Here is an 11,807-nt window from a genome sequence, read left to right as displayed (position 1 = left end):
CAAAATTACAGATAAGCTGCGGAAATTGTAACACTTACAAGATTGCTCTAGCTATCCCATTGTGTTTAAAAGTGCATTATTATTGTGGTATGTTTTTCCTGACTTTGCTGTATTGAGTTTACTACCGCTTTCAATCCTACAAAAAGTGGAGGACAGAAAAGGCCAAGACACCCTTCAATATTTGTCCATCAAATGGAAAAAAGAATGTTTAGTCACAAAGTTTTGTTCTAAAAAAGCTGGTATTCCTTTTAGTTTTTTGGTTTTTGATTTAAACTTTAAATTTACAGGAATAGAGTCCAATACCTAGTCATAAATAAACTATATACCACCTTCTACTTTCCCACACCATGAAAAAACACTTAAAAAAATAAAGGTCGGCATCAAATTAAAATTCCCATTGGAATCACTACTGTACTGGGGGACAATCTTCCACTATGTGTTGGATCCCTCAAACTCAACAGATCATTGTGCTCATCTCTAGTTATCACTGCTGTAAGGAACCATGCCAGAGTTTCGCTGATCACCTCTAAAATGGTCATTGGAAGAGGCACTTCTTTTTAAATCCAATCATTGTATTAATGGGGTGGCTATAGTTGGAAGTCCAGTCTCTCATGAACACATCGTGAAGCTGATTCTGCATTGTGTTTGTGGTGTTGGTGGCGCAGGTCTGATTCACCACCAGTGCCGATCCCGCTGTGCGGATGAAATAGTCTCCAGACCAATTGGAGGTTCCTGAGAAGAAGTAGTAATAAATCCAATGTTGTATCGTTAATGAGAAAAAAAAAAAAAAACCAAAAGGACAACAAATACTATTCAAACCATTTATCGACATATTTATAATGTATTTCCAAGAACATGAATAAAGTGCATTTTTGACTTACAGTAAAATCCATTTCTCTGATGTTCATTGATGGACACAGCTCCTGATCTTCTAAACCATTGGGTTATATTGCCCCCTACAGAAGTAGGACACTAGGCAGAATAAAAATCTGGCTACGCCTATGGGTAGTCCCACGGGGTTTACTCCCCCCCCCCCCCCTTTCTGCTATAGGTACTCTGTGCAGTTGTAATTCTTGTAACAAAACTGAGGAGTGTGTGCTGTGTCCGTCAAACATCAGAGAAATGGATTTTACGGTAAGTCAAAAATCCCATTTTCTCTTTGTTTATTGATGGACACAGCTCCTGATCATCTTAACCATTGGGACTTCCCAAAGCAGGGTTTAACATGAGGGGTGGGAACAGCAGAAAATAAACTCCCAAGGCTAACTATAGCTAACCAGATAAACAGGAGCTCAACCAAAACTGGAGCTTACCTGAAAAAAACAATACACCCCTCAAAGAGGACCAAGTTCTAAAAAGCAGCCTGCAAAAACCTTGCGGCCAAAGGAAGCATCCGCAGATGCCAACACATAGACGACCCGGAGGACACCTTGCAAATCCGTGTCACAGACGCCTGATGACGGAAAGCTCAGGAGGCACTGAGCCCCAGAGTAGAATGCGCCTTAACAGGGAAAGAAGGAACCAGATCCCGGATGAAATAGATCTGAACCACCGGGAAATGGTGGCAGAGGAAAAGGAGAACCCTTTCCGAGGCCCATCTGTGAGCACAAATAGTGAGTCTGACTTCCTAAAAGACTCCGTAGCGGCCAGGGACACCCCAATTGCCTGGTTCACATCCAAGGCATGCAAAGCAATTTCCTTCAGATGCCTGGGACACAGGGAAGGCAACACAATATCTTCATTCAAATGAAAATCAGAGACAACCTGAGGAAGGGACGACGGACAGGGGCGAAGAACCATCTAACCACCAGTAAGGTGACAGACAGGATAACGTCGCCAATTCCAACACCCTGCGCGCAGGAGTGAAAAATCACCAAAAAGGCCACCTTTTGGGACAGCGTAAGCAGGGGAATCTCCCGAAGATTCTCACAAAGAGGCTTTTGGAGGACAGAGCACCAAATCGAGGTCCCAAGGCAGCAACAGAGACTGCACTGGAGGTGTCAAGTGCCTAACTCTCTGAAGAAAAATTAAAGTTACTTACTGGTAACGTCTTTTCCAGTAGTCTTTCAGGACAGGCACTTCTGAGAGAACCTGGCTCCTCCCTTCTTAGGAAACACCGCCCCAATTTATTGGATTTAAGCCTCCCTCCAGCTGGCTGCCTCAGTTCTTCAAGAGTACCTCCGGCCACTGGGGAGACACAAAGATATATCATACTAACCTCCATCCTCTGATCATCTTATATTCAGACCTTCTTCGGGTGGGTATTAATGCTGTCCTGAAAGACTACTGGAAAAGACGTTACCAGTAAGTAACTTTAATTTTCCCTTATCGTCTTTCAGGACAGGCACTTCTGAGAGGATAAGAGAGTACTTCCTTTCAGGGTGGGACTACCGCTTGCAGGACTTTTCGCCCAAAAGCCTGATCTTTAGCGGATAGCAGGTCCAGTCTATAGTGTTTGGAAAAAGTTGTGTAGCTGGACCAAGTTGCTGCCCGACAGATCTGCTCCGGGGTAGCACCAGCTCTTTCCGCCTGAGAAGCCGCCATTGCTCTTGTAGAGTGCGCCTTAATACCCATAGGGACCTCCTTACCGGAAAGCCTATAAGCATCACTGATGATTAATCTAAGCCATCTGGCTATTGAACGTCTGGACGCTTTAGTACCCTTCTTTGAACTATTAAATAAAACAAAAAAAAGTCTGACTTCCTGAACTCCTTCGTGATGTTTAGGTATTGCAGAATGCATCTTCTGACATCTAAACTATGAAAACTAATTTCCTGTTCCCTCACAGGCTCTGAACAAAACGTCGGTAGCACTATCTCCTGGTCTCTATGGAACCTTGAGACTACCTTGGGTAGAAACGCTGGATCGGTTTTAAAGATAACCCGATCTGCAAAAATTTGTAAAAAAGGTGCTTTAACCGAAAGGGCCTCTAGCTCACTAACCCGCCTGGCGGTCGTGATTGCCACTAAAAAAACTGTCTTGAGGGTTAAATTTCTCACCGAACAAGACTCCAATGGCTCAAATGGCTCTTTAATGAGAGCCTGCAAAACTAAAGACAAATCCCACATTGGAAATGGGAGATTTCCTGTTGGTCTTTGCCTATTCAGGGCTTTGAAAAAACGGATCACCCAGGGATCTTTTGCTAAAGGTATTTCCAGGAATACGCTAATGGCTGAAATTTGGCCTTTTAGGGTGCTGATGGCTAAGCCCTTGTTTGCCCCCTCTTGTAGGAACTCGAGTACTGATACTGTACTTCCTGCGTCTAAAGAGCTTGCTTTGCACCAGTTTCTAAAAAACTTCCAAGTTTTTAGGTAGATGCTCTGTGTCTCTTTCTTCCTGCTTCCTAGCAGAGTCTGCACCAGTTGGCCCGAGAAACCCTTGCTCTTTAACAGTTCTTCTTCAGTAGCCAAGCTGCAAGGTTCCAATGTTGTGTCTGAGGACAGAGTACTGGGCCCTGGGAGAGGAGATCTTCTCTCACTGGTAGCAACCAGGGGGGCTCTACCGCTAAGTGATTTAGGGTCGAGAACCACGGTCTCCTCGGCCAATGTGGTGCTATAAGTATTAGCGTCGTACTTTCCTCCTGAAACTTCCTCAAGACCGCTGGTGTTAGCACTGGTGGGGGGAAGGCATAGGATTTGGGGAACACCCAGGGTTGAGCTAGAGCATCCACCCCTAGAGCTCCGTCCCATCTGCTCAGGGAAAAATATTGAGGTGTCTTTGTGTTCTGCCGTGAGGCAAACAGGTCGATGTTTGGCATTCCCCATCTCTGGGTAATTCCATTGAACACCTCCTGATTTAACGTCCAGTCTCCTTCTCTTACCGTCTTTCTGCTGAGAAAGTCGGCTAGTTGATTTAACTCTCCCTTGAGATGAACTGCCGAAAGAGAGAGAACTTGGACCTCGGCCCATTGCAAGATCTTCTTTGCCAGACCCCATAGGAGATGGCTTCTGGTTCCCCCCTGTCGGTTTAGATATGCCACCACTGTGGCATTGTCTGACCGTACCTGAATTCGGTGTCCCTGCAAGTCCTCCTGGAAGGCTCTGAGGGCTAACTCTACCGCCCTCAATTCCCTCCAATTGGAGGATTGTTTTGCTTCCTCCAGTCCCCAGGTCCCCTGGGCTAGCTTGGATCCCAGATGGGCCCCCCAGCCTATGCCGCTTGCATCTGTGGTGATGATGGTGGAGGCTATCTGAACCCAACAGAGGCCTTGTGATAGATTTTCGGCTTTTCTCCACCACCACAGGGATCTTTTCACTGCGGTTGGGATTTGTATGAAGGTATCCAGGGAATCCTGGCTGCGGTCCCAAGCTTCCAGGATGAATAGTTGCAGGGGACGAAAGTGCAGGCCTGCCCACTGCACTGCTGGGATGGCTGCTGTTAGTAACCCCAGTATAGACATGGATTGTCTGACTGAGATCGCTTGGTTTGCTTGCAACTGTCCTACTGCCTTGTTTATTTTCTGCTTTTTGTCCGGGGGTAAGAAGATTTTTTGGACCCTGGAGTCTATCTCGTACCCCAAGAACAATATCCTTTGTGTTGGTACTAGGGAGGATTTTTCTAAATTTAGTAGCCAACCCAGGTCTTCCAGAATCCGTGTTGCATCCCGGAGATCCCTGGACAATTGTTCTTGGGAGTGGGCGAACAACAACAGGTCGTCTAGGTACGCGATTACCGACAAACCCTGTAGTCGCATAAATGCCAAGGTCTCTGCCATTACCTTCGTGAATATTCGGGGGGACGAGGAGAGGCCAAAAGGGAGGGCCCGAAATTGCCAGTGCTGAATGTCCTCCCCTGTTTTTACGGCTAGCCTCAGGAACTTTTGGCTTTTCTCTGCAATGGGAATGTGCAGGTATGCATCCTTGAGATCTATCGAGGCCATATAGCACTGTGGGGGAAGGATGGTTCTTATCGAATAGATAGAGTCCATCCTGAACTTCCTGTATCTGATTGAAAGATTCAGGGGTTTTAGGTTTAAGATTAACCTGTAACTGCCTGAGGGCTTTGTCACCACAAAGATGTGGGAGTAAAACCCTTCTCCCACTTCCCTTGCTGAAACTCTCAGAATTACATTTTGTATTTTTAATTCCTTGAGAGAGGAGAGTATGGCCCTGGATTTCTGTTCGCATTTTGGCAGATGGGTGATTAACATTCTGGCAGGAGGGGGGCTTGAGAACTCCAGCTGATAACCCCGTCTTATTATCTGCAGGATAAAGGGGCTGGAGGTGATCTCTTCCCACCGAGGGAGAAAGGTCCCCAGTCTCCCTCCCACAGTGGTGAGGTTGTCATTGAGACTTCTTGGGCTGTTCAGGAGGGCGAAAAATAGCCCCCCCGCGGCCCTTCCCTCTTTGACTCCAGGATCTTTTCTGTCCTTCAGATTTCCTTGGAGCCGAAAATTTTTTCTGGGGATAGGACTTTCTATTGAATCCCGTCTTTTTCCCCTGCTTAATTGGGAAGGATTTCTTTCGGTCTGCCGTGTGATCCAGGACTGTTTCTAATCCTGGACCAAATAAGCGGTCCCCTGTAAATGGGATCCCACACAATTTGGCTTTAGAGCCACCGTCTCCTTGCCAAGTTTTTAACCAGAGGGCTCTCCTAGCCGAATTGGTTAAGGCCGATGACCTGGCCGTCATGCGCACCGACTCCGCAGAGGCATCCGCTATGTATGCTACTCCCCGTAGTAACATGGGAAATGAGGATAATATGGTCTCCTTACCAGTCTCAGCCTCAATATGTGCCTTTATCTGAGTTAGCCAATACTCCATGTTTCTGGCTACTACCGTAATTGCCATAGCAGGTTTAAGATTTCCTAGAGCTGAGTCCCAGGCTTTCTTCAGGAGGGAGTCTGCTCGCTTATCCATGGGATCAGGGAGTGACCCCATATCCTCGAAAGCCAAGTCCGTATGCCTGGAGACTCGCGAAAAGGCTGCGTCCAGTTTAGGCGATTTGTTCCAGACCGCCGAATAATCTTCAGAAAAAGGAAATCTTTTCAGAGCTCCTGAAAAGAAGGGTTTCCTTTCTGGATCCTGCCACTCGCTCTTTATAGTGTCTACTAGGGCTTCGTGTACTGGAAAAACCTTTTTCTTAGGTTTGCCCAGACTCGCGTACATTTGATCATGCAAGGATAATGTTTTCTTCTCTTCCTGGATTCCTAGAGTGGTGTGGATAGCCGCTATCAGGCCTTCCACCTCTTCCAGAGACAGTTTGTATCTAGAGGTTCTTTTGGATTCTCCATCCGACCCCTCTGCCTCAGATTCCCCTGGGGAATTGGGGGGTGTGCTATCGCACTCTTCCCCTTGATGTACAGAACCCGCAGGTACCTCCCCACTTGTAGAGGGTAGTAACTGCGGTGTTGGAGCATTTTCCTGCCGTGCCGACTGGGGGGAACTCTGTGGAAGCTGGGTGTTAGCAAACAATTCCTTAAAGGATTGGAAAGTGCTAGCAAGCTCCATGACAGAGGTGGCTAAATCTGCGTTTTGACTTTCCGTGTGTTCCTTAACTAAACTCTCCAGACATTCTTTGCATAAGGGTTTAGTCCAAGTTTCCCCCATATTCTCCTTGCAGGAAGGGCATCTCTTCTTGGAAACATGGGCTGGCTTTTTCTCTGAGGCTTTCTGTAATTTTAAATATAAAAGGCATAGTTTAAAATTCACTTCCTAATGCTCCCCAGCCTGCACAGCTTGCCCCACCAGAGGGTGTTGCTAGGGACAACCATCACCAAGAAGATCCCACAGTGTGACCCTCAGCCTCCCTACTCCCCTTATCTAAGGGAACAGAAAATGGAGCTAGTGGGAGAAGGGAGAACCACCCCAGGCCTCCTTACCTTATGGTGGCTGGTGCTGTTATCTCCCGGAGCGGTAACTGAGGTCTGTGCCTCCGACATGCCTCCTGGAGTGGCTCAGCTTTCTTTTCCTGGCAGCTGTCCCCCAGCTTGCAGGACGCACCAGCCTTTCATATCTGGCGCGCTCACCGCCGCGACCCGGAACCGGAAGTCGCGGTTTGCCGCCAGAAGTGCCCGCCCCTACCGGAAGTGACGTCCCCCGTCATCCGGCCCGGCTGCTCCACACCGCCGCAAGCGGGGGGCGGAATGCACCATGGTGGACGCTCTCCCGGAGCGTGGTGAGCGGGCCCCCCAGCCAAGAAACTCCGCTGAGCGAGGCTGTGGTGATAAATGAATTTTCTGCGGCCGACAGGTAAGCGGGTCCCCCCCGGTGCCGTCTTTCTTGGCCGCCTTCTGAGAGTACCTGACTCCCTCTAACTTCAGCCTCCTGGCTTCAGCTAAGGCTCCTCTTGGACGGTGTCTCCCCGCTGGAGGAAACACCAGAACTGGGGCAGCCAGCTGGAGGGAGGCTTAAATCCAATAAATTGGGGCGGTGTTTCCTAAGAAGGGAGGAGCCAGGTTCTCTCAGAAGTGCCTGTCCTGAAAGACGATAAGGGAAAGTACACACCAGGGAGTATGTGGCCAAGGGCCGTTGAAAGAAGAACGCTAAGGCGGACAGCTAACCCTTGATAGTACTCAAGGCCAGTTTCTGCTCAACCCCCACCATTGAAGGAAGGTTAAGATCCAAACCACTGAACAAGAGAGGATGAACCCCAAGAGACTCACACAACGCAATGTACATCTTCCACGTAGGATGGTAGATCTTCCTAGAAGTAGGTTTCAGCATTGGAAACACAGACTCAGATAAAGCTCTATCAATCAGCACCTGGTGTTCAACAGCCAAGCCGTCAAAGCCAGCGATTGCAAAGCAGGATGGAAGATTGGTCCTTGGGAGGAAGCTACCAAGGAATGTCGGCGATCAGCCACACCAGATGGGCGTACCAATCCCGGCGAGGCCAGTCCGGAGCCACTATGATGACCCGAATCCCTCCTGCCTCGATCCAGCATAGAAGTCTTGGCAGAACCTTGAGAGTGAAGGCGTAAATCAGACGATACTGACCCCCACGGGGCCACCAGCGCATCTGTAGCATCTGCCAGAGGATCCCGTGACCGAGCCACAAACCTTTGCACCTTTCTGTTGAGCCCGGAAGCCAACAGATACACCTCGGGGATGCCCTACCAGAGACACAACTGATGAAACACCTCCAGATGAAGGGACCACTCTCCTTGGGTCCAATGCCTGCCAACTGAGGTAATCCGCCTGCCAGTTTTCCAACCTGGGAACGTGTACGGCGGAGAGGGCTGGAATGAACCTTTCTGCCCACCTTAGCATGCTGGCTACCTCCAGAGCCACCAGGACACTTCATGTGCCCCCCTGGCGACTGACATAAGCTACGCATTGTTCGATTAAAAACGCACTGGACATCCCTGAAGACTATCTGTCCAATGTTCTGGGCACAGTCAGATTGCTCGGAGTTCCAGGACATTGATCAGTAGTCTGGACTCTTCCAGTGTCCAGATCTCCTGAGCAGAATATTTGCCAAGGACGCTTCCCCAACCGGAAAATCTGGCATCTGTGGTGACCACTGTCCCATAAAAAAGGGGAGAAAGGATTTGCCCAGCCGAAGCACCGAAAAACTAAGCAACCATATCAGGCAAGCTTTCGTCCCCCGGCTCAGCCGGGTCAGATTGTCCAGTGACTGTGGATTCTGGGTCCCATTTGGCCAGAATCTCACTTGCACCTCATATGGAACTGTGCAAACGGAACCACCTCAAAAAGGTAGACACCATCAGGCCCAGCATCAGCATGCAAATCTGGAGGGATTACCATCTGCTGGACAGAAGGAGATGAATTGCAGCCTGTAGTTTCTGGAGTTTGTCCACAGGAAGGAGCAAGTCCAGAGTCAGACCCAGATAGTCCAGCTTTGTGGTTGGAACCAGAGCGGACTTCTAAAAATTCTGAATTCAGCCAAACTCCCTCAAGCTCGTATGGGGATTTCAAGGTTTTCCACCAGAGCAGTAGGAGACTCCGCTCGCATAAGGACGACGTCCAAGTAGCCCAGTAACGCGATCCCCCATTGCCATAACAATGCTGGTACTGGGGCCAACACTTTCGTAAAGACCCAAGGAGCAGAGGTGAGACCAAAGGGTAACGCCACAAACTGATAAAGCTCCTCCCCTACAGCAAAGCAGAGGAAGCGCTGAAGACAGACACATATTGGAATGTGAAGGTAAGCGTCCTTGAGGTTGATGGGGGCAAGAAAATTCCCCAGATGCAGGGAAGCCAAACGTTTCAAAGTCAGAACCATCACCTGTGTAGTAAAAGGTTGTGCACCACCCCAAAAAGAGCCTGTAAGCAGACTAGGGACAGTCGCACGTTGGAAGAACGAAATGACCGAATGACCTCGTGGACCCACTTGTTCTTGTACCAGGGGAGTCCACGGGTTCAGGAACCAGCAAAGACCTCCCCCCACCCCAGATATGGGTGAGGGGGCTTTGTCCGCGGGTCTGGAGAAGCCCGCATTTGATTTGTCAGACCAAGTTCACTTGGAGCCCCTGAAGGGCTCCGATCCCTCGTCAGGCCTTTTTGGAAGTCTGGTCCGCAAACAAGCATTTGAGCAAAAAGACATGCCAAAGGACCACTGCTGAAACAGAGCTCAGCAACTAGGGGAGGCGCATCCAAAGAGGCATCACAGATAAAACTGCAGCCCCTGGATCAGCTGGTCCGCCAGCTCAGCAAAGGCAGGGGGGAGCTACTCCCCCTCCACATCATAGTGCAAAAGCCTAGCCCATTCGGTCAGTCTGCGACACAAGGGCAATGGTGAAAATCGGCCTAAGTGCCGAACCAGCCAGGGTGTACAAATTGTGAGCCACAGCCTCCACCTTCCTGTCTGCCAGGTCCTTAAAGGCCAGGGACTCTTCAAGTGGAATCATGGTTGCCTTGTTTAATCTAGAAACCGGAGGGTCCACCACCGGTGCAACAGTCCACATCTTAAGAGGAAAATCCAGAATAGGGGTATCACCTAGCAACTAGCTTAGGGACCCCAAGGGGACGCTTTGGTCATCCCCACACTTTAGTGACAATTCTGTCAAAAAATAGGAGGGGAAAGGGAACTCCTTTGCCGCTCTGGATGCTTTGTGAGTGCCAAAGGGAACCTGCGCCTCAGTCGCAGCTGCGTCCTCCAACTTTAAGTCTCAAGCACAGATAACAATCAGTGTGTCCACCAGGGCCTTTTCATGCGCAGTTGCAGAAGCGGAGGAATCATTCTCACTATGCGGATTCAGGGCGCGTGGCCGCAGACCCAGCAGGGTGACCGTCTGCGGCGGCTGAATCAGATTCAGGATCTGAGGAGACAGATGAGGCAGGGGAAGGCAGGGGGCGCTTTATGCCAACCCGCCGCCGAAAAGCCACCTCCACCCGGGACAAAAAGGGACTGCAGGACAGCCGTCAGTGCATCAATGGATGGATGGGACCCAAAGGTCCCCACAGCCCCAGAGAGGAGATCAGGTGGGGAGATGTGCTCCTAAGACTCCATGAGTCACCAGGTGGACCCAACAGAAAAGTGTAAAACACTGCTAAGGGACAGCCCCCACCGCTCTGGCAGAACCTCCAGGTTGCCAGTCCCAGAGCACCAATCGATCCTCAGCAGAGAGGGAGAGGACCCCACCAGACTCACCACCCAGCAGAAAATAGGCACCTCAGCCACTGAGAGAGTCTGCAAAAGCAGCGATCAGGAAATGAAAGGATCCAGGAGTCAGCACCAGGGAATGAGGGGCTCCCATCGCCGAAAACCCCGCCCAGAGGGCTCCGCTGTCATGGCCATAGATATTTTCAATGGAAAAACCACCGCAAAATGGCCGCCAGACAACACAAATATGCCCGCCGTGCTTTGAGCACACAGACTACAAGAAAATGGCGGCCCCACAAGGCTCCCAGAGACCCCCTAGGCCTCAAGGACATGCCCAGTCAGGACAGGGGGCCCTGGCAGGAGCCCCCCGTACAGCCGATCGTCCAGTTGCCAGCGGCGCAACTCTCCCCCTCCCCATCGCCAGAATAGCGCTCTGCCCCCACCCCAGGAGGTGGATCAGACCACCCACACAACCCCAGCATAAGTGGAGGGGGGGGGGTAGGATGGGGGACAGATGAAGGGGGGTGCCTGAGGGGAAGGAGGGAAACCCAGGGGTCCGACCGTCCCATGGAGGGGCCCATTTCCAGCCCAAAACCTTCCAGGGGGGAGAGGGGGGCCAGCTACTCACCATACCAGGAACCAGGCGGGCACCGCTCGACACAGATCCCCTCGCCATTGAAATGAGGGGGCTGACGGGCAGAAGGAATGGTGTGACTCAGGCTGAGACCCGGTCGTTTGCGACCTCGCAAGGTCTTTAACTCGCAGGTCAGCCCCCATCCAGTGGGGCTATGTCAAGGCCGACCTAGCGCAGAGCTGAGGTCTGCGTGTGCTCGCTGGCCAGACTGGGGTGGCCACTGGATCTAGATTATCCAGCACGTTGCCCAGTCCCGCAGTTGCAAGCGAGGGTATCAGCACAAGGGAACCAGCCCGGCACTAGAAAATCTGCAGTGCTAGATAGCAGTTAAAACCACGTAGGGCCTTTTATGTTTCAGGGTGGCAAAATATATGCATTTTTTTGCTCCCAAGCCCTAACTAAGTTCCACTTTATTTTTTTTATTTTGTACTGAACCAGAACATTAAGGGGTGGAGTGCACAAAGTCAAAGAGTGAGGGAGAAAGAAAACTGACAAGGAGCTAGCTGTTGGAACAATCTGATATAATCGGCTACTAGATAAAATAGATTTTTACCACCATCTGAGTAGACTGACCCCTTTACCATCAATGAAAGAACCCTTTAAATTTGTGCTCTCATTGGTTAACATCTTTATCCTGGCAGTGATATTTTTTTCTACGCATACATAC

General features: G+C 50.1%; 1 protein-coding gene across 1 annotated transcript in view; it reads right to left on the bottom strand.

Annotated features, from left to right (window-relative positions):
• Positions 1–423: 423 nt before the first annotated feature.
• PLD3 (phospholipase D family member 3) overlaps positions 424–11,807 on the bottom strand; it is a 49,213-nt gene continuing 37,829 nt past the window's right edge. The window contains exon 10 of the mRNA XM_082263517.1: positions 424–732. Coding sequence (XP_082119643.1) covers positions 536–732 — 197 coding nt within the window. The 3' untranslated portion in view covers positions 424–535. The remainder of the gene's footprint in view (positions 733–11,807) is intronic.

Source organism: Pelophylax lessonae (assembly GCF_965119305.1).
Source record: "Pelophylax lessonae genome assembly, chromosome: 7".
Lineage (NCBI taxonomy): Eukaryota > Metazoa > Chordata > Amphibia > Anura > Ranidae > Pelophylax > Pelophylax lessonae.
This window is presented reverse-complemented; position numbering and strand designations above follow the sequence as displayed.